The sequence below is a fragment of the Lipotes vexillifer genome, unplaced genomic scaffold (assembly GCF_000442215.2).
Source record: "Lipotes vexillifer unplaced genomic scaffold, Lipotes_vexillifer_v1.1 scaffold189, whole genome shotgun sequence".
NCBI classification, from domain to species: domain Eukaryota; kingdom Metazoa; phylum Chordata; class Mammalia; order Artiodactyla; family Lipotidae; genus Lipotes; species Lipotes vexillifer.
This window is the reverse complement of record NW_006785816.1, coordinates 3593982-3616660: the sequence shown is the minus strand read 5'-3', so window position 1 is coordinate 3616660 and position 22679 is coordinate 3593982. Positions and strand designations below refer to the sequence as shown.

Genomic DNA, 22679 nt, shown 5'->3' with positions numbered 1-22679 from the left:
CCTACACAGTGAAAACTCAACAAATGGTGATGGCTGTGAAAACCTTTACCTTATGGTATAATAGTGTTTCACATAGATCATACCACGCTTAGAATGGCATATATTATTATGGTATCATTGTGTAATTATGTGTTTGTTTTGGTTTCTTCAAAGCCCTCATATTTGAAGCACCCATATGATTATTATACACCATCAGTTGAGTATCTTTGTGTGCATAACATAATCTAAATCAATTTCATAATCCTACATCATCTGGTTTTCTCAATTGTTCTTTTTATTATGTAGTTAGATATATAAGGCTTGGGCTGTGTGCTTTCCCCAGAGGAAGCTCTTCCTATGGTAAAACATTATCTTTTTGATATAAAAGAGATTACTTAAAAGTATGCCATTATTCCTGTTCTTATTTTACTTCTCCCTTAGAAACACAAATATTGGCCTTTAGGAGATTATCCCAAAATAAAAGAGTGGACAGTAAATTTTAGGGCTATATGATATTACACTTAAATTAACTTTAAATGATTGACAACTGCTAAGAAAAAGAAATATGAATTTCTAAAAAATGTTGGTTAAATTTTACTTGAAAGAATTTTGAGAAAAACCTGTTTTATGAAAATAAATCTAAAAGGCCACCAAATTCATCTAAAATAGAGCTATGAGCAAAAGTATTCTATATCATGGTGAAAAGTGATTAGGGCTAGAGGTTCTAGGTTCTACTCTTCAAATCTGCAAATGACTAATTCCATCACCTCAAGAGGGTAACTTACCCTCTTGAGGTGTCAGCTTCCTTGTCTCTGGCAGGCTCAGCCTGGATTAGTTCTGGGCTCTTTTCAGCTATAACCACGAGGCTACATAGTTCACACTGATGTCTTTTAGATTTCTTCGCACATCATGGAACCGATTGCTGGACTTACCATTATTCTAAAAGACCCATGACCTGGGAAAAGGCTAGAATGTTCTGCAGAAAAAATTACACGGATTTAGTTGCCATACAAAACAAAGGGGAGATTGAGTACCTGAACAAGACGCTTCCCTTCAGTCCTAAATACTACTGGATAGGAATCCGGAAGGTAGGAGGGGCATGGACCTGGGTAGGGACCAACAAATCTCTCACGGAAGAAGCAGAGAACTGGGGCCATGGGGAGCCCAACAACAAGAAGAGTAAAGAAGACTGTGTGGAGATCTACATCAAGAGGGCAAAAGACGCAGGGAAATGGAATGACGACGCCTGCCACAAAGCAAAGACAGCCCTCTGCTACACAGGTAGGAGTGAGCAGACTGCTTCTCTGAGAATGACAGCACTAACCCCATGGAAACCTGGGGGAGCAGAGAAGTTGCCAGGGCATTCTGAAATAAGTCCAGTCCTCTAAATAAGCTTGAGTCAGGTCACTTCTGAGCATTTTTGGTGTGGGAGGCTCGTCCCTACACCCAAAATTTATAGGCCTGAATCACTTTTACATCAAGATGATAAATATATGTGGAAAGTAAGGAGGAAGAGCTAGACAAGCAGTGTCGCTGATAATAAGGCAAGGAAGTGGAAGCAGAGAGATGGAACCAGCCAAGAGCTGAGGCTCACGTCACCTATTTCCTCCTTGTAAAGTAGGCGGCTTGGTGCCATGTTTCCTTCTTGGCCTAATCTTATATAATTCTATATAATGAAACTTCACAGTGCTTCATTATCTGTGGTGTATGAAAACTTCTGTAGAGCCCATGATGACAGTTCCAAAGCAATCAGCATTTTTTCCAAGTCATTTTTAACAGTGAAACATAGTTCATTTGGTCTCTTGTAAATTGGACTCTCTAGTAATGTAGCAAGTTCAGATTTTCTAATCTCTATTCAGTACTTTCTACAAAGAAAGGGATTGCCAAACATACTGCGGAAATGATAGGGGTCAGGTCATAGTTTAATACACTTACTACCTTAAAATCAAAGAAATTTCAAGAGTTTCAATGTATGTCAGTAAGTTCCCTCAAATGTTATAGAGTATTAGCATTAGTAAATTCATTCTTAAAAAAATGTCTATGGCTGTATGACAAGTATATTACATAAATAAAAACTTTAGCATATGATTTTTATGCAAAAAATGCTATTAATGTACAAATAAAGTTTTCCTGTTTATTAAAGTAGTCACAGCCCCAAAGTTATCTATGTTTAAAGAAATGACTAGGAGTGCTAAAAAAGTATTCACCTTAATATAATTCTCACCCCCTTAAAGCTTCTTGTCAACCCTGGTCATGCAGCGGCCATGGACAATGTATGGAAATCATCAATAATTACACCTGCAACTGTGATTTGGGGTACTACGGGCCCCAGTGTCAGTTTGGTAAGCCACTTTTGTTCCTTTGCTTCTTCCTATGTAAAGTATTGTAGTTTATGAAAGTTGGTTGAAGGAACATGATATTAGCCATTCTGAGAAATGAGAAGTTTTGATCAGTAGGCTATGCTTGCACAATATTGTTACCTTTCCGTAAAGATTTCATAAGTCAGCATGAAGTTTCAATTCACTTCTCAAAAAGTCTTTTTGAGCGTTACAAAGAATATTGCTTTGGGATTAAAGCTGTAAGGATTACAATAATGAATCAGGCTTGGTAGGAATTCATAATCAAGTAAGCTTGCTGGATCCATTAGAACTCTGAAACTGAAAGAAACAATAGCATTTATCATCAGGAGAGTGAGTTATGCAGAAGGTAATCTTGCTTTTTTTTTTTTTTTTTTTTTTTTTTTTTGTACGCCGGCCTCTCATTGTTGTGGCCTCTCCCGTCGTGGAGCACAGGCTCCACACGCGCAGGCTCAGCAGCCATGGCTCACAGGCCCAGCCGCTCCGCGACATGTGGGATCTTCCCGGACCGGGGCACGAACCCGTGTCCCGTGTCCCCTGCATCGGCAGGCGGACTCTCAACCACTGCGCCACCAGGGAAGCCCGGTAATCTTGCTTTTTCACGTCATCCTCAAGATCTTGACAGGGCAAGGCCAACAAGGAAAGTTCACATCATGATATACAGTATCTGTTGGAAAATATAATAATAAATCCAACGCATTTACTTGGGCTGGCATTTCAGGGGGTACAAGGACAAATCTATTACAGATCCTGACCTTAAAGGATTTACAGTTAACTAGTGGAAATTATACATGCTTATAATTTAATGTGATGGAAAGCCAGATATGCTGGAGTAAGCCTGTGGAGACTGAAAGTTGCCTAATGAAGGAATCTGCCCTTTATTTGACAATGAAAGGCCACTTAGCATCTAAACACCTTCATTTAGGGCCATTACCCTAGAAGCGGTACATAAGATGAACTGAACAAAAAGAGAGAAGCTGGAGAGCATCATCAGGGGTCTATTGAAGTCATTCAGAGTCATGGTGGTAGGAACAGAAAGGAAAGAATACGTAGATTCAAAGACCTGGAGTCTTTGACTTAGTCAACTCACTACTGAAAGAAACTTCACGTCCTTCGATTGATATTGGTTGAGTTTCAAAACTATGTTTGAAGTATCTGGTGCATAAAATAGAAAATTATAATAAGAAAAAAAAGCAGTGTTTGCAATGAATAGATAAAGAATTAAAGCCAAAATAAATGTAAATGATCAACCAACTGGAACAGATCTGACTCATTTCAGTCAATTCCTGAGCCATGACTTCTACCAATACTTTACTTTCACTCGATTTCTAAACTTTAAAAAATTCTTATGTCATTGGCATGCCCATTTCACTCCTTTTTGAACATTTTACTCTGTTTCTGTCTTGGTTTCCATCATATCATTCTTTCCTGGTTTTCTTTCTACCTATGATCATTTCTCCTTGGGTTTCTTCATGGGCACTTATCCAAGCTCATACACTTATTGTTATGTCTCATCTTCCATCTTTTGTCCATTGCTCTTCTGACTTTATGTGCCCCCTTTGGTCAAACCTAGAAACTTATGTGGACTCACAAATCTATGTGAACTTTGGACTGACAAATATGTATCCAGCCCAAACTCCAAATATGCTAAGCATAACCTTTGGGATGCCCAAAAGACTGAAAAATCAATTGTCCCCAGCCAGCTTTCCTTTTTGTATTCCTTATCTCAGTGTGTGGTTCCACGATTTATATGGGTACTCTGGTATAAAACTCTCTCACCTCCCCCTACATTTATGCAAAGTAACAACACACTACTCTTTTTTTTTTTACACACCTTTATTGGAGTATAATCTTAACAATGGTGTGTTAGTTTCTGCTTTATAACAAAGTGAATCAGCTATACATACACATATATCCCTATATCGCCTCCCTCTTGAACCTCCCTCCCACCCTCCCTATCCCACCTCTCTAGGAGGTCACAAAGCACCGAACTGATCTCCCTGTGCTATGCAGCTGCTTCCCACTAGCTATCGGTTTTACATTTGGTAGTGTATATATGTACATGCCACTCTCTCGCTTTGTCCCAACTTACCCTTCCCCTCCCCGTGTCCTCAAGTCCATTCTCTAGTAGGTCTGCATCTTTATTCCCTCCCTGCCCCTAAGTTCTTCATGACCATTTTTTTTTTTTTAGATTCCATATATATGTGTTACCATACGGTATTTGTTTTTCTCTTTCTGACTTACTTCATTCTGTATGACAGAATGAAGGTCCATCCACCCCACTACAAATAACTCTATTTCGTTTCTTTTTGTGGCTGAGTAATATTCCATTGTATATATGTGCCACATCTTCTTTACCCAATCATCTGTCGATGGACACTTAGGTTGCTTCTGCGTCCTGGCTATTGTAAATAGAGCTGCAATGAACATTGTGGTACATGACCATTTTTGAATTATGGTTTTCTCAGGGTATATGCCCAGTAGTGGGATTGCTGGGTCATATGGTAGTTCTATTTGTAGTTTTTTAAGGAACCTCCAAATTGTTCTCCATAGTGGCTGTGTCAACTTACATTCCCACCAACAGTGTAAGAGGGTTCCCTTTTCTCCACACCCTCTCCAGCATTTATTGTTTCTAGATTTTTTGATGATGGCCATTCTGACTGGTGTGAGGTGATACCTCATTGTAGTTTTGATTTGTATTTCTCTAATGATTAGTGATGTTGAGCATTCCTTCATGTGTTTGTTGGCAATCTGTGTATCTTCTTTGGAGAAATGTCTGTTTAGGTCTTCTGCCCAGTTTTGGATTGGGTTGTTTGTTTTTTTGATATTGAGCTGCATGAACTGCTTGTAAATTTTGGAGATTAATTCTTTGTCAGTTGCTTCATTTGCAAATATTTTCTCCCATTCGGAGGGTTGTCTTTTCATCTTGTTTATGGTTTCTTTTGCCGTGCAAAAGCTTTTAAGTTTCATTAGGTCCCATTTGTTTGTTTTTGTTTTTATTTCCATTTCTCTAGGAAGTGGGTCAAAAAGGATCTTGCTGTGATTTATGTCATAGAGTGTTCTGCCTATATTTTCCTCTAAGAGTTTGATAGTGTCTGGCCTTACATTTAGGTCTTTAATCCATTTTGAGTTTACTTTTGTATATGGTGTTAGGGAGTGTTCTAATTTCATTCTTTTACATGTAGCTGTCCAGTTTTCCCAGCACCACTTATTGAAGAGGCTGTCTTTTCTCCATTATATATTCTTGCTTCCTTTATCAAAAATAAGGTGACCATATGTGCATGGGTTTATCTCTGGGCTTTCTATCCTGTTCCATTGATCAATATTTCTGTTTTTGTGCCAGTACCATACTGTCTTGATTACTGTAACTTTGTAGTATAGTCTGAAGCCTGGGGAGCCTGATTCCTCCAGCTCCGTTTTTCTTTCTCAAGATTGCTTTGGCTATTTGTGGTCTTTTGTGTTTCCATACAAATTGTGAAATTTTTTGTTCTAGTTCTGTGAAAAATGCTATTGGTAGTTTGATAGGGATTGCAATCAATCTGTAGATTGCTTTGAGTAGTATAGTCATTTTCACAATGTTGATTCTTCCAATCCAAGAACATGGTATATCTCTCCATCTGTTTGTATCATCTTCAATTTCTTTCATCAGTGTCTTATAGTTTTCTGCATACAGGTCTTTTGTCTCCTTAGGTAGGTTTATTCCTAGGTATTTTATTCTTTTTGTTGCAGTGGTAAATGGGAGTGTTTCCTTAATTTCACTTTCAGAAATTTCATCATTAGTGTATAGGAATGCAAGAGATTTCTGTGCATTAATTTTGTATCCTGCTACTTTACCAAATTCATTGATTAGCTCTAGTAGTTTTCTGGTAGCATCTTTAGGATTCTCTATGTATAGTATCATGTCATCTGCAAAGAGTGACAGCTTTACTTCTTCTGTTCTGATTTGGATTCCTTTTATTTCTTTTTCTTCTCTGATTGCTGTGGCTAAAACTTCCAAAACAATGTTGGATAATAGTGGTGAGAGTAGGCAACCTTGTCTTGGTTCCTGATCTTAGTGGAAATGGTTTCAGTTTATCACCATTGAGGACAATGCTGGCTGTCGGGTTGTCATATATGGCCTTTATTATGTTGAGGTAGGTTCCCTCTGTGCCTACTTTCTGGAGGGTTTTTATCATAAATGGGTGTTGAATTTTGTCAAATGCTTTTTCTGCATTTATTGAGATGATCATATGTTTTTTATTCTTCAGTTTGTTAATATGGTGTATCACATTGATTGATTTGCGTATATTGAAGAATCCTTGCAGTCCTGGGATAAGCCCCACTTGATCATGGTGTATGATCCTTTTAATGTGCTGTTGGATTCTGTTTGCTAGTATTTTGTTGAGGATTTTTGCATCTATGTTCATCAGTGATATTGGCCTGTAGTTTTCTTTCTTTGTGACATCTTTGTCTGGTTTTGGTATCAGGGTGATGGTGGCCTCATAGAATGAGTTTGGAGTGTTCCTCCCTCTACTATATTTTGGAAGAGTTTGAGAAGGATAGGTGTTAGCTGCTCTCTAAATGTTTGATAGAATTTGCCTGTGAAGCCATCTGGTCCTGGGCTTTTGTTTGTTGGAAGGTTTTTTTTTTTTTTTTTATAATCCATTCTCTTTAATTGTTCTTTAGTTTTCAATTACATGAATACACCACTATTTATCCTATTAATTGATAAAGCTGAGGTTGTTCCGTTTTTTCTTTTTTTTAAACATCTTTATTGGACTATAATTGCTTTACAATGGTGTGTTAGTTTCTGCTTTACAGCAAAATGAATCAGTTATATATATATACATATGTTACCTTATCTCTTCCCTCTGGCTCTGGCGTCTCCCTCCCTCCCACCCTCCCTATCCCACCCCTCCAGGCGGTCACAAAGCACCGAGCTGATCTCCCTGTGCCATGCGGCTGCTTGTTGGAAGGTTTTTAATCACAGTTTCAATTTCAGTGCTTGTGACTGGCCTGTTCATATTTTCTATTTCTTCCTGGTTCAGTCTTGGAAGGTTACTACTCATTTTTATAACTTACTATTTCTCCAATTTGTCTTCTACTTATTAACTCTACATTATTGCCTTCATTATCTTCCTCCTAGATTATTGCAGTCATTTCTGAGCTGAGTTCCACATCTTTAAATTAGCTCCTCTCAAATATATTATTCATACTATAGGCAATCTGATCAATTTTAAATATCAAGTAAACATCACACATACGTGACCATCCACCCTTTAATTTCTACCTACCATTAGTCCTACAGAATAAAATCTAAACTCCTCAAGGCATAGAGTAATGCTTGATATATAGTAGATACTCATTAAACCAATGAAAAAAGATAAAGGCCTTTTGTCTTAGCTCCTATCTTTCTCCCTAATCTCATCTCACATCATCCCTTGCCTCCTCTTTCTTTCTAGTAACAGCAAAATGCTTGTAGTTCCCCACACTTACCATATTGCTTTGTATATCAATAATTGACTTGCTCAGGGCTTTCTCATTTTGCACATGACTAACACACCTGTTCACCTAGAAGATAATAGTTCAGGGACCATTTCTTTCAGGAAGCTTTCTTTGGATGCCAAGACAGGCTAAGCCTCCCTGTTCTGTGTTCCAGTAGCTCCATATATTTCTTTCTTATTTATCCCACATTTGTTGAAGTTGTCGATTTTCTTGTCTGTATTCCCCAGTAGACTGACAGCAACTTGAGATCAGTCAGCATCTTATTTATCACTGTATCTGTAAGATTGAGACTAGGCACTTGCTTGTGGGCCTGAACTATATGGGACAACATAAGTTACTTTCATTTGGACTTGTTACTGTATATGGAAAATATTAAAATTCTTCTAATTTCTTGAATTCATTCTTCATTGAACTCTCAAGAAGAAGTTTAAAATGATGGCTTAAATTTGATAAGGAATAAGACACAAGAGTTGCAATATTTGCCTAAATGACACGGCAGGGCCTAAAATGTGAAGATTGAATTCCAAGTCTTAATTTGATCTATTACGCCACCAATCAGGCAAGGAAGTAGACACACTTTCTGGGGAGGACTGGCAAAATCAAAAGAACTAAAGTTCTGGAACTGAGCTAGAGATGGTGAAGACAGAATCCAGGCTAAGATGCTTCCTAAAGATTTTATCTTCTCCCCTTTTAAAGAAGACCAGTTATGGACACCCAGTCTTTCTCCGAACTTCCTACTTTCAACAGTCTAGTATACTCAGGGGCTTTGATGTGACAGTTATTTCCAAACTGAGCTGGTCATTCCCACTTAAACCTATCTACATTTAAAAGCTCTCTCCCCAGGTAATGCCAAAGATAATAAGATTAGCTAATGTTTAATTAAAGCTTCCTATGAGCCAGGCTCTAAGTACTTGACTTGCATTAAATTATTTAATTTCCACACCAACTTTAAGAAGCCAATACAATTATCATTATCCCTCTTCTAGAGATAAAGAAGCTAACCTGGAGGGGTTAAGTCACCGTGCTTAAAGGCACTTGGTTATCAAGTATCAGAACTAAGATTCAAACCCAGTCATCAGGTCCCTGGAACACTGCCCAGTGTTTTTTTTTTCTTATTGAAGTGACTCAGTGTGAGCCTTTGGAGGCCCCAGAGCTGGGTACCATGACCTGTATTCACCTTTTGGGAAACTTCAGCTTCACATCACAGTGTGCCTTCAACTGCTTTGAGGGAACAGACATAGTTGGGATTGAAGAAACCACTTGTGGACCATTTGGAAACTGGTCATCTCCAAAGCCAACATGTCGAGGTGAGTAACTGCTCAGACTAGAGGTTTTGTCATGGCAATCCTGTGTTTATAGACTGAGCAAATGTAGTAGAGTCTTGCTAAGAAGTCTGTATCCTCTTTTGAAGCATAATTTAACCTAACTTAGATTATACTGTGATGATTTTCAAAGAGGTTATTGTTACTAATTAAAAAGAAAAACCACAAACAAAAAATAACAACCAAATATCTCTAAGACTATGTCACAGAATATATATATAATTTTCAGCAATACAGTGTGGTTATACTGTATTTTTTAAAATTAATTGATTAATTAATTTATGGCTGTGTTGGGTCTTCGTTTCTGTGCGAGGGCTTTCTCTAGTTGTGGCAAGTGGGGGTCACTCTTCATCGAGGTGCGCGGGCCTCTCACTTTCGCAGCCTCTCTTGTTGTGGAGCACAGGCTCCAGACGCTCAAGCTCAGTAATTGTGGCTCATGGGCCCGGTCGCTCCGCGGCATGTGGGATCTTCCCAGACCAGGGCTCGAACCCGTGTCCCCTGCATTGGCAGGCAGACTCAACCACTGCGCCACCAGGGAAGCCCTATACTGCATTTTATTTTATTTTATTTTTATTTTCTCATTGCTATGGCATAAATAATCAGTCTTGCTGAACTGCAGTTGAATTTTTGTTGTTCTCTCCTTTCAATAACACCTATTTTATGTGGTGTCCTACTTAACAGCAAGCAATTTCCTTTGTGGGAGTGCGGGGGGCTAGAGGTCTTTTTTGATTGTTTTATTTGGTTTATTCTTAAAATCATATTTTAGATTTCTTCCTCCATGAACTCTCAGGAGAATAGCAAATTCTGTGAAAAACAAAATCTCTTGATTTTTTTTTTTTTCATTTGAAATATGGTGTTTTTTGGTTTTTTCTTTTTTACTGTCAAGATTATCCCTTTAGGGGAAAAACTGGTGGTGTCTAAACTTACGAAGTTTTGGTTACATTTTCTACATTTATGCTTTTGACTCACTAGTTTAAGTGGCTGAATTCTCAAAAGAACTATCCAAATCATTTTTTGAAATCATAGAACTAATTGACCAACCTGCTGAATTTTATAAAAGTTGAGGTGCTTCAGAGAACGGGGATGTTTTTCACAAGTGCTTGGGTAGACTTTAGAAGAGGTGAAAGGTGGAAATTCTCTACATTCATTGATAATGCACCATAAGAGCTCTTGAGGCCAAGGCCACGTAGCATGGCACTTCCAGCCGACGGAGAGTTACCAGGGCTGGGGCAGCAATCTGAAAGAGCCAGCCCTCCCCTCCTTTCCTCAATGCCCCCCTGCCCACCCAGGGCTTTCTGTGTTCTCCTGGCTTCACCTCTGACTCACCACTCTCCAACATTCTCAAGAAAATAGACTCTGGAAGCATCATCAGAAGTAATTTCTAGAAATTAGAAATGTTAGATTCATGTCAATGGTTCCACAGTTGAGTTAGGCAGTTTGCCTAAAATCTGTTTGTCATGGGAGGGTCTCTGCTCAGAAATACTGATTTTTTCTTTTTCACTGAAGTGATTCAATGTGAGCCTCTAACAGCACCCGATTTTGGAACCATGGACTGTAGTCACCCCCTGGTCGACTTCGGCTTTACCTCCACGTGTACCTTCAGCTGCTCAGAAGGAGCTGAGTTAATTGGGGAAAAGAAAACTATTTGTGGATCATCTGGAAATTGGTCCAGCCCTAGTCCAATATGTCAAAGTAAGTTTGCCCCAATATATTAAAGACTTAAAGAGGTAGCTTATTGACAAGCAGATGGTGGGGAAAGATAGATTAAACTTTTAAGTTTATTTTGCTAAATGTATGTCACTTAAAAAATTTGTACACGTTAATTTACCATAAATTGGCTGCTCTTGCCTCTTCTTTCAATGACAGTGATTTCCCTTTTTTTTTTTTTTCAGCCAATTCTCAACTCCTCCTATCTTAACCCTTAACATCTAAACTCACTGTCTATACTGACTTATTTCTTATCCATTTTTCGATTCCATTACAATCTCACTTCTCTGTTAGTCTACTAAAATGTCTCTACAAAAGTCACCAATGACCAGCTAATTCCCAAAGTAATGGATACTTCTCAATTATCACTAATCTGATGCCTCGCAAATCTGTCTGTGCATAAGAGGCTGTGTCTTCCTCATCTCTATATACCCTCCACCTGACACAGCACCTGGCAATAGATGCTAAATTAATCCACGTTAAATTAGCATGTGAAAGAATAGCTACCCATGTTTGCTCAGGAGACTGTCTATACCAAAGACAGAAGTCTTTACATGGTAGGATTTGTAGAAGCTGATCTCTCTGTGGCCCAGGACCAGGAAGTGGGGTAGGGAACTGGGGACATGGCATGGGGTCTTTAGGGGAGGATTGTACATCAGGTTTATGGGGCATTTCCTTTTAAGGCTGGACTAGTGTCCGTTTCCTCATCCTCATGCAGCCCATAGGTGTCCTCTGTTTGGATCCTCTGGGAACTTGCACCTCCTTTCCATTATACATTTGGGTGTCGGGATGGAAGCACCTTGAAAGGGTTCATCAAAGTAATATGAAGAATAAGGGACAGTCAGATGCTGTGCCAATATGCAAAAGTAAGTTTCTTCAATTGGTGGTATCAGAAGATAGGTTTTTTTCATATCAGTATTTTTTCAGTAAAGGTCCCCACATGAACTTAGTTCATACTTACAAGAGGATATATAGATGTATCCTTTTACTTATTTGTGAGGGAAGTGGTAGGACTACATCATTTGAAAGACAGATTAGTGCAGGTCCTTGGCATGTAACAGCATGTGCATATGTTTGCACAGCTGCTTCAAAGCATTAATAGATTCCTTTTTTTCTTTAACATCTTTATTGGAGTATAATTGCTTTACAATGGTGTGTTAGTTTCTGCTTTATAAAAAAGTGAATCAGCTATACATATACGTATATCCCCATTGCAGCTCTATTTACAATAGCCAGGACAGAGAATAGATTCCTTTTATTGATAAGTTGCCTGGTTCAGGTCACTGGCTTTTATTTTTCCTGAAGTTGTACTTAACTTTTGAGCTCTTCTCTGTGTTTGAATCCCAACCATTGAACAAGGCCATGGAGCTAAATACAATGATGACCACTTTTTGCCAAAATATTTAGGTACATCTCCCAGGAATTCCATGAATCACAAATCTGTGGATTGAGATTCTATAGGCGTTGAGCTAGAAAAGCTGGTCTAGTCTTTTCTCTGCTATAGACTCATCATGGGCTTTCCCATGCTGATTTCCTCATCTGTCAAATAGCATCAAATGGACAATTATTAGAAGATGTAAGAAGGAAGAAAGTTTAATGTCACGAGAAGGCACTAAGGAAATAATGCTTGTGGCCTCATGCTACATGCCTTACTGATTTCTCTTGCAGAAGTGGACAGGAATTCCTCAATAATCAAGGAGAGTGACTATAACCCCCTCTTCATTCCGGTGGCAGTCATGGTTACCACATTCTCTGGGTTGGCATTTATCATTTGGCTGGCAAGGAGATTAAAAAAAGGTATGTGAGTTTACCTTCATACAAAAATAATACAACTTTAAAGTGGAAAAAAACATAGAAACCCACAGGAAATTAAGTACGAGAGCCTCAGCTAAAGCAGGATACCAAGCTCTGGGTTCTACAGACATCAGTCCCTGGAGATGTGTGAAGCAGCCCAGAGCACACTTTCATCAAAACAAGTTGGCTGATTTTTGCTTTTCATTCTGACAAATCTTCTAAAAATGCCTACTGTCTTCAAGGTACCTTGCTAACACCCTTGCTAGGGTGTTAACAGACAAATGAGAAATTGTAATGGTTCTTTGCTATTATTTTATTTTTTAAAAAAAAAAAAAAAAAAAAAAGGATATGTGATCTCGTCCTATAAGAGCCTACACGGTTTTGAGTTCAGTGCAATTCCACTAGGAAGTGAATCTAATGTCCCATAAGGTTTTCAAAGCACTTCTCCCAAATACCTAGCTTTGTCAAGAGTCAGATACCTGTCTGGCTCCTGACATGTGGGAGTTGTATTGTCCCTTAGGGAAATCCCCACATTTTCTCCCCAGTGTCTATTCACCAAGGTTACAGCTTTAATTGAATGTACCCCATACTCATGCTTTCCATCCACTGTGGACTAGAGAAGAAGAGGGGTTAAGGAGGGCTGCCTCAAGAAACTAGTATCTGCTGCTTGGAATAGTAGATGAAACACCACTGGAGAAGAACAACAGCATCACTGCCCTCACCTCCCTCCTGAGTGTGTCCAAACCCTCAAGCGGGACAAACCTGCCAGTTACAGGCCCACAGTCAGGCAGGCCTTGGGTATGTGCTGCCACATTTGGCCAAAGTCATCAGACAGAAACATTCAAGATTATGACATGTATGGATATTAGGCAGCTTTAAAGATAAGCTTGCTTCAAGTTCAGGGGCCATCAGTGACCTCAAAACAACTGCCAAACAACTGCTCTGTGTTGCCTCTGTGGGGCCATTGTAATTTCAGTTCCATCAAATTAATTAGTATGTATTCTATTCCATGAATATGGTATGTAAAGGCTGCCCCACCACCCATTCTTACTGACAATTGCAGGAATATTACCTACCAATCCCTAATGGTCTTCTGCTATGACCTGATCTTTCATTCCAAATTTAAGACTAAGGGTACTACATTAGTTTTATAACCAACCCAAAAACACAATGGACGGGGGTGCTGTTGATGTGCAAGAACTTCAGTAACTGTAAAGTAAGAGCCCTGAGCAGTTAAAACGTCTCTGCTCCTGCTCTTGGAACTTCTGCTAAGATTAGATCCCATTGTCTTAGAGTACTATGCTATTTACTTAAATATGGCAGTAAGGCAAAAAAAGAATGAGATTTTTCTCCCACCATTGATCATCCTTTCCACTGAGACTTAAAGACTGCCCCCAATCATCCTTTCTTTCCTCCTGCCTTGAGTGACCTTGGCAGAGGTGAGGGAGTGGAGAATAGAGTGGGTAATTTACGCTCCACCCTCTGGGATAAGAGGGCTATTATCTAAGTAACCATTAAGGACTTTGGGGCTGGGAGTTACCTTAGTAAGGAGATATTCCCAAATTCCAAAATCTTTTAATAAATGTTAGTAGAATAAAAAGAATAGAATTGAAGTCATGTGTATTGAGCGGTGGGGTGCGGGAGGTGGGATGCTGCCTAAGGCTGTACTATAAGCAGTGGTGAGAAAAGCAGTGGGGTTGTTTTGCAATTTTTTTTACCTTGGAGTCATTTCTGTACAAGATCTCAAACTGATAACTTGAAAACTGCATGCCCCTACTGGGGGAATCAGTGTGGGGCAAACAGGAAACAGATAACGGGCAGTTAGGCTAGTTACAATTATGCCAACAAAGAGCACAAGAGAACAGAAGCCCCAAAAGATCACTGACTTTGTAGGAAGGTCAGGGTATCTTTAATCTCACACTAAATAGTCTTCATTTGTGAAACATATTCTGATAGCTCCAACTTTCAAGTGACTTTGCCTTCTAAAACTTTTAGTTGTAAGTTAGTTCTTTGAAACACGAAGAATATTTTTCCTATAGAGACAATTATTAGAAATGATGGATAGGTTCCCAGGCTAAACCCCTAGAGCTTTTCTAATACAATAAATCTGCATGTATACAGTATTCATCAATCTGACAATTTTATAGGCTTTTGGTGTTCCAAAAGCTGGAAAAAGGGGACAAGCAAACATTTAGAGCACAGAAGCCAATGAAATGACCAGACTCTTGACCCTTGTCCTGTCCTCAGATGGATCTTCTGAGCCTGTACTTTGGCCCCTGCCTTAGTTGTCTTAATACCCAGACTTCAGCTCCTTTTTTCAGAGAAAGGAATAAGGGTGGGCTCCAGAAACATGCCTCCCTGTGCATGGGCTTGTCTAGAAATATACTTTTTCTCCTAGCACCATCATTCTCTGATTAGGCATCATTACTGGCCTTGTTCAGTAAATAAGGAAACTGAAGCAATGATGTTTTAGGCCAAATCTCTAAAATTCCATATCAGCAGAGGCCAGAGGCAGAGATCAGACTCCCATCCAGATATGCTCCCTAAAACCACTGGTCTTCAGATCAATAAGGCTCTATTTTTTTACCCACAGAAGAATTGTTTACCTGAACCAACACACAGGGTGAGAACAGGGCACAAAACTGAACACAGGCCCCTTAGTTCCCTTTTTCTTGAAAAAGAAACTTTCTCAATAGGAACAGATTCTTGTTCATGTATGTGTTTCATTGTTCCTAAAAGAAAAATATATTCATATGAAAATGAATGGAATCTGAAATTCATTCAGATTTAATTCTCCCTGCTCAAGTGCTTTTGGCTCATGTCACCAGCAGGCTAAATTTTGGAAGAAATAATTAAAGTAGTAATTTCTAACATTTTAAAGGTTTAAAACAAGAATTGAGCACTGTCTATGCTCTAGGCCCTGGCCTAAGTACTTTGAATACATTTTATCAACTCAGTGAGGAAAATATAATTATCATGCCCCTTTCACAGATGAAGAAATGGTAGCTTAGAGAGAATAAGTAGCTATTCAAAGACACACTACAGTTGGCAAAAAAGGACCTGGACCCAGACTGGATGATCTAGAGTTCTAGTTTATAGACACACAAATATATTGCCTCCCAGCGATTGTTTTCTCCTCAAAAAGCATTTTTTGCTTTTATTTCCTCTGGAGGTTAGCCCTGCAGTTCATTCATCTACTTATTAATAGTCTGCTTTTTTCCAAAAGAATGTAAGATAGTTTACCAAATGCATTTAACACAGCAAATTAAAATTAGTTTAAAAGTAAGAAAAATAAGGCCAAAATTTAGAATACCAAAAATAAGTCAGAGCCAGGGGTAAAGTTAGAATAGAAGAGGGTTTCAGATCTGGCTGAGATTCCTTGTAGCCAGTCAAAGAAGGAAACATAACCAGTAATGATACTCACTGTGTTTGTAAGATAAGAACACAGTGGTTACCCAGATGAGGCATGTAGCTCTTACCACTGAGATCTGAGTGTAATTTCTCTTGTGGATTTTCAGAGAAGATGGCGTGAAGTGTAATGATACATATTCTTACAGTATTAGCAGCTGAATCTCTTAGGGAAGAATCTGCAGGTAGGATGAGATGGCAGATCGGGATGTGTAAACACAAGAATGGGTACATGGGGCCTGATCGCGGGATAGTTCAGGCTGCACTTCTGTCTTTAGGAGCAGCACAGTGGATGAAACGGTGCTCTGAGAAGCATCTGCATGAATGAGTCTGTTCTACCACTGTTCAAATTAGAACATTAAGACAGTACCTCAAATCCCCTTAGACACCATGCAGTCCACCTAACAAATACAAAATACACTTCAAGAAACGGTTTTGAGAGAGGGAATCTCCATTCTCTCTAAGTATAAAAAATTGAAGTTGTCTACTTTTTCTGATGCCATTTTTCTCTTCTATTTTTAGGCAAAAAGTCTCGGAGAAGGTAAGTTTTATCAGCAAGAAGTTTCAATATCTGTTGATGTCTTCTCTACCCTCTGCTTACAGAGGGCAAGTATTAAGTATCTTAATACTTCCTCTTATAGCTAGACACATTAGCTCCTTATTAGTTATTTACATGGGGTCTCATCCAAATGAAGTTTCCAGATAAAGTAATAAATCTACTAACCTTCCTTAAAACCTGTCAGTTTTTTTTAGTGCTAGAGGAGCTGAATGAACGAATGAACAAGTAATGCCCTATTAGAAGGGGTAGTTTATGTAAAGACAGTTTTTTTCTGATTGCTTCTGAATTTTCTTTGAGGATTGGAAGCATTATGGTTTATTTCTTCTTATTCTGGCTGAACATGGGGGCAATGCTAAATACAGTATTCAGGAAACATTCAAGTCAACAAGGATTTATTGAAAAACTAATGAATCCCAGGCTCTACGAAAAAGGTTTAATTCCAGACACCAGGCCCTCAGCACCTAGCACAAGATGGCAAATGACCTCTGATAGGCATTGACCTTCAGAAATATGGGAAAGGTGGGGAGCCTGAATTCTACTTGCAGCTTCCCCCAAAGAGGGGGACGTTTTTTGGCTTGGTCTTGAACCTCAGATTTCTTCAACTGTAGAAACACATGCATGTGAAAATACAAGGCCCACTGGGCAGAAATGAAGATAGCAAAACACTTCTCAGTTTCAGGGTTTAGTGACTTGCTTTGAAATATTAAGAAGGAAAGTATAAGTCAAACGAACAATGGAGATGAGACTTTGGTGACAGACTACCTAGCTAGACAACTGGGTACCTTTCCAAATGCTGGACGAAATGGAGCAAGATGGTGCCTGAGGAGATTGGTTTCTTGTTCAGGCAACCATCCTACCAACCACAGATTGTTATTTACAAGTCCTTAGTAGTTTAGTGAGCTGTAGTTTAAAGTACAAAAGAAAAACTGGAGAGACAGAAGGCAACAGAGGACAATTATAAAGTAATTTATAAGCCATATGAAGGAGTATGGACTTAATCTTGAGGTCTTTGGGGTATTAGTAACAGGGGCTGAAGCAGATGAATGTCATGCTGAAATTTGCGTCTTGGGAGGATCACTCTGCATAAAAGTATGCAAACAAGGGAGATGAATGACTCTGGGGGCAAAGAACTGTTTTGGAGGTATTTGAAGTTATTAGGTTAAAGCCGATGATGTCTGTCTAGGGCAATAGCAATGAGGATGAGTTCATGAGATAACTGGTGGTAGAATCAACTGACTATGATTATTAATTGGCTAAGAGAGAGGGAGATGAATCAAGTAAGTTGCCATGGTTCTGATCTGGGAACTGGTGGATGGTTACCATCTCTACTGTATTATTTACTGAGAAGGGAACACGAAAGAATGAGAAGTTTTGGAGGTGACAATCATGGGTTCAGTTTTGTACCTGTTAAAATTTAGGTGTCTGTGGTTCAACCATAATCCGTTGATTCTATCTGTAGCAAAAGGGCTACCTTGGGGCAGAAGAAATGGATTTGGAGGTTCTCACATTATAGGAGGTAACTGTATCTCAGGAGCAGGTACAATCACCCAGGGAGTATGTGCAGGGTGAGAATGGAAGAGGATGTGGGAGAGAGGGTAGGAGCCAGAGGAAGGTCAATATCAAACAAGTCAGCTAAGGTAAAGGCGAATGGGAAGAGGCTCCCAGAGATGTAGAAGGAAAATGAGGAGAGTATGGGGTCATGATCCTAAGGAAAAAGGGAAATGGAAACTATTTCAAATACTGCCACGATCCACCGGATATAATAAGGGTATCAGTAGGGAAATTGTTTTCGATGCTGAGGTCATGACAGAAGTCCTGTAGCCAGGGGTTGAGGAATCAGTGGGGAGAGAACATAGAGGCAGAACGTATACATTATCTTTTTCATAAAACTTGGCTGGAAGGAGATGAAAGAGTCAGGAGGGGTAACTGGATGAGGACATAGGGTCAGTGAAGTTTCTTTTATTCTATGTTCTTTTATTGCCCTATCTTCCATTAGATAGTGTAGATGGGGTCCCTGACTCTTCTCTAGGCTGAACTCCCTATCTCTGTGGGCAGGAAATCCACAAGATATAAAGATTTCTTTCATGCTCACACCCACTGAGTGAAAGTCTTTTCTGGCACAACCTACCCAGAACTGTTTTCTGGCCACAGGAACCACCTGTGTTTTAATTGCCACTAGATGGAAGCAGATCAATTTTTCAGATGTCCTTGGGGGACAGGAAGAGATGCTGTCAGGAAGAGCATTAGGATTAAGTACCATATTAAGCTAATTGCCATATTAAGTTTAATGGTTCACTGATTTTTACAATGAACCAATCAATAGCTGTTTATTAACACCTTTTTGTTGGGAAAATGTTAAGCTTGACTGAGACACCAAGAGAAGTAAATCCTTGTGCCAGACCTCAGGGAGATTATTATCTAGTTGGGAAGTTAAGACAGAAATATAGAAAAAAAACTTCAGAAAAATAAAGGCAGAATATGGTAATGGTCAATGAGTTCTGTATTGAAGACCAGACTGCTTCAGTACAGAAGATGCTTGGTGACCGCAGAAAACCTTACAAAGAAGATGGAACCTGGGTTGGTTTTTTAAGGATGGATAGGATTTAGTTGTATGGACAGAAGCAGGGAAGGCAGTCTGGAAGAGGGAAATGATGTAAATGGTATGGTACTGGGACTCTGAAAACATTCAGGGGCCAGTGAGTAGAACTACCTAGAGCCCATGGTGTATTGAGGAGCTGTGAACAGAAGTTGGAAGGGAAGCCTTGCCCCATCAACACACGTCTTGCACACTTCACCAGACATTCTAGAAGGACGTGGCAAAGAAGAATTATTTGCCCAGCTGCCTTGGGATGCTTCAAATTTATTGGCCAAAGTGACCATAGAATCATAGAATTTTAGTTCTGGAACGGACCTTGGCATTCAAACTCTCTTGATAATTGAGCTAATTAAATAACTTTCCTACAGTGCCTGAGCTAGTGACAATAGAGTTAGTTACAATAGTAACAAACATTTATCAAACATTAATTCCATGCCGTGCACTGCTCTGAGTGTCTTGCATGTCTTAAATCATTAAAGATTGCCTACAAGCCTGTGGATGTAGGTACTATTAATATTTCCATTGCAAGGTGAAGGAATGATGAACTTAATTAACTACCTGAGGTCACTGAATAAATGGCAAAGCTGAGATTTGCATCCATCTAGATCCAAAGATCATGTTCTTAACGTTTATGCTTCTAGAACCCAGGTTGGAGGTGTAAGTCACAGACACCCTCCTCCTCCAGTATTGTAATTTTTTTGCACTGAAACCATTGTGTGATGGCACTGAGGAAGGGTGGAGTGGAAGAAGTAGGGTGTGTTTCTAAAACAAGCCAAAGGTAAAATGAACACTATCACACTCAACACCATGTATCAGTTTTTTTTAAGCCCTTGAGCTAACACTCACAGTCCTTTGTGCTGATTCCTATTAGCATTTGGTTGGTGAATAACTGACTCCCAGTGCATCTGTGGTTTCAATTCTTGCTGGGTTATTTTGACTCTTCTGCAAACTGGTTCTGTTTATCACCTCATTTGGTTTCTAGAGCCTAAATTCTGCCTGGGTAAAAGCTACACCCAAGATACACAGGAAGATACAATGCCAACCTCAGAGAGGAGGTTTATATGAAATTTTGTTTTCAGAAACATTTTTATCTCTGTAATTGGCAAGCACGCTTGCAGCTGCTGAACTGTGGTTTACCCTGGCAGTTAACCATGACAGCAGAGTCTCAGAATCTGGTTCTTCCTTTGGAAGGTGTTATTCAGACATACCCTACTTGGTTCTCCCTTGTTCTCTCCAAGAATGAATTGTTTTACACACACAAGTGTCATTTTTCTTTTCACAGAACTAAATTTGTCATCATCTCCTTAAATCATATCCCACCAGAATCAGACATGCAGAACCACTACCATACCTTTCACGAGTTTTGATGTTCTCTAATTTCTCTTTCCATTTAAATATGTCTTATTTTACTTTTCTGGCTTTCCACTGTTCAAAATCTATCAAAATGCCATTCATATTCATTAGACCTGAAGACAAAGCCTGTACAGCCAAAATTTCTCTCCGTGTGTTCAGAGGACTAGCCACTTAAGCACTACCAGGGAGCTCGTTAGAAATGTAGAATCTCAGGCCCACCCAGACCTGAATCAGGGTCTGTGTTTTAACACCGTGTCTAGGTGGTAAGCACCTGAAAGGGTGAGAAGCGTTGCTTTAGGGTTTTCTTCTCATTCTTGTGCCTTAGTGAATGTCCTGCATCTTGTAACTCATCTGAAAGAGTTCCTTTACTCTTCTGACCTTTAGTGACTATTTACCTTTACTACCAACACTTAAACTTTTGCAATTTTTAGGCTCCTGCGTTTAATTTATTTTCTCTTGTTTATCATTCAGCATGGATGAGCCGTATTAAACGACCTGCTGTGAAAGAAAATTCTTGGGAAACTGAAGTGTCACTGGATCCTTCGAATCCCCCTCCATGCAAAGTTTTGCCTGGTGGCATTTTCTACACTGAAGATGAAGTGTGTCTATTTCAGTGCATCTGAAAAGTTTTCATTACGACCAGCTGCTCCTTCTGTTTCCATTTTGCCCCATCACCCCTACGCCCCTCAAGTTTCAGTGCGCAGTTGTGGGTTTTATAGCTCAGTATTTTATTCTTTTTTCCATGGACAAACAAGACCATGGGAAAAGGATTACTGTGGAATATAAATATGCCAATTTCACTCTCTTTCTCAACTCTGGCTTCCAGCTTCAATTCTGAGCTGTACCTGATGACATATACTTTGAAATATAGCCAAAATTTGATACATATGCAACTACGGGCTCAGTTTTGTTACAGATCACATTTTACCTCCCCAGCCCTCCAGTGTACTGTGGAGATATATTCCTATAGAAAGTTTATAAAATTGATGTTACCCTTGCTTTCCAGCTCCAGCAGAGTAATGGGGATCTGCTCCAACTAGGAAAAGTCCTGTTTGCACTGCAGCCCCAGCTTCTATAAATGGAGGCCACATCCTATTTAGCTGCCCCCAGGCTCCCACCTTCTTCAGCCATCTCCCCTTCTCAGTTGCCTGACTTCCACACGGAGCAGCTCATGACCACCAAGCAAAACTAAAGATGAGCAAGATAGCCTGCACTGTTGGGTTTTTCTTTTTGGATTTGGGTTTTAATGTCTCGTTTTTGTTATTGGGGGTCCTTCCTCACCCCCAAATCCTCTCATGTATCCACCTAGATTCTATCTACTCTTTATGATTCATCTCGGGCATCCCCCACCCTTACCACTGCTTTCATAACAAGTCCTTAACTAGTCCAACCTGTGACAAACTCCCCTTCCTGGCCTCCTACTGTGAGCTTAGTCAGTCACATGCAATTTTGTACTTAAATATAGTTTTTTAAAAAAATGTTACCTAGTTTGTTATTTTTTTTTTTAATTTTTTTTATTTTTTTTGCGGTACGCGGGCCTCTCACCGTTGTGGCCTCTCCCGTTGCAAAGCACAGGCTCCGGACGCGCAGGCTCGGCGGCCATGGCTCACGGGCCCAGCCGCTCTGCGGCATGTGGGATCTTCCCGGACCGGGGCATGAACCCGTGTCCCCTGCGTTGGCAGGCGGACTCTCAACCACTGCGCCACCAAGGAAGACCCCCTATTTTGTTATTTTTAAAATTATGGTATGTGTGTTTTCTCCCCAGTGAAATTCTATCCCCTTAAAGGCAGAAACTGGGCCACATCCCTGGAATGTCTAATTCATTACTTGACACTTAGTAAATGTGCATTCAATAAATCTGAAAGAGAACACAGTGTACTGTTGATATCACTTGCTGCGAACTCTCTTTTCCATGGCATGTGATAACCCATACAGATACTCAGCTAATGTCAAGGGCTGAATTCTTTTAAGAGAATAGGGCCCTGTGTAAAAACTAGTTGGAAATACCTCCTTGCACCATGGCCAATACAGCTTTCATATAAACTTCTACATTTTATGAGAATGGTTTTTTTGGTAATGATTACATGTTCCTTTCTCAAAGCCATCTCAGATTTTGCACA

The 22679-nt window shown here is 39.6% G+C and overlaps 1 protein-coding gene across 1 annotated transcript in view; it reads left to right on the top strand.

The window, feature by feature from the left end:
- SELL (selectin L) overlaps positions 1-21137 on the top strand; it is a 22656-nt gene extending 1519 nt beyond the window's left edge. The window contains exons 3-9 of the mRNA XM_007458123.1: positions 874-1260; positions 2214-2321; positions 8942-9127; positions 10649-10834; positions 12518-12646; positions 16574-16592; positions 21031-21137. Coding sequence (XP_007458185.1) covers positions 874-1260; positions 2214-2321; positions 8942-9127; positions 10649-10834; positions 12518-12646; positions 16574-16592; positions 21031-21049 — 1034 coding nt within the window. The 3' untranslated portion in view covers positions 21050-21137. The remainder of the gene's footprint in view (positions 1-873; positions 1261-2213; positions 2322-8941; positions 9128-10648; positions 10835-12517; positions 12647-16573; positions 16593-21030) is intronic.
- Positions 21138-22679: the final 1542 nt, after the last annotated feature.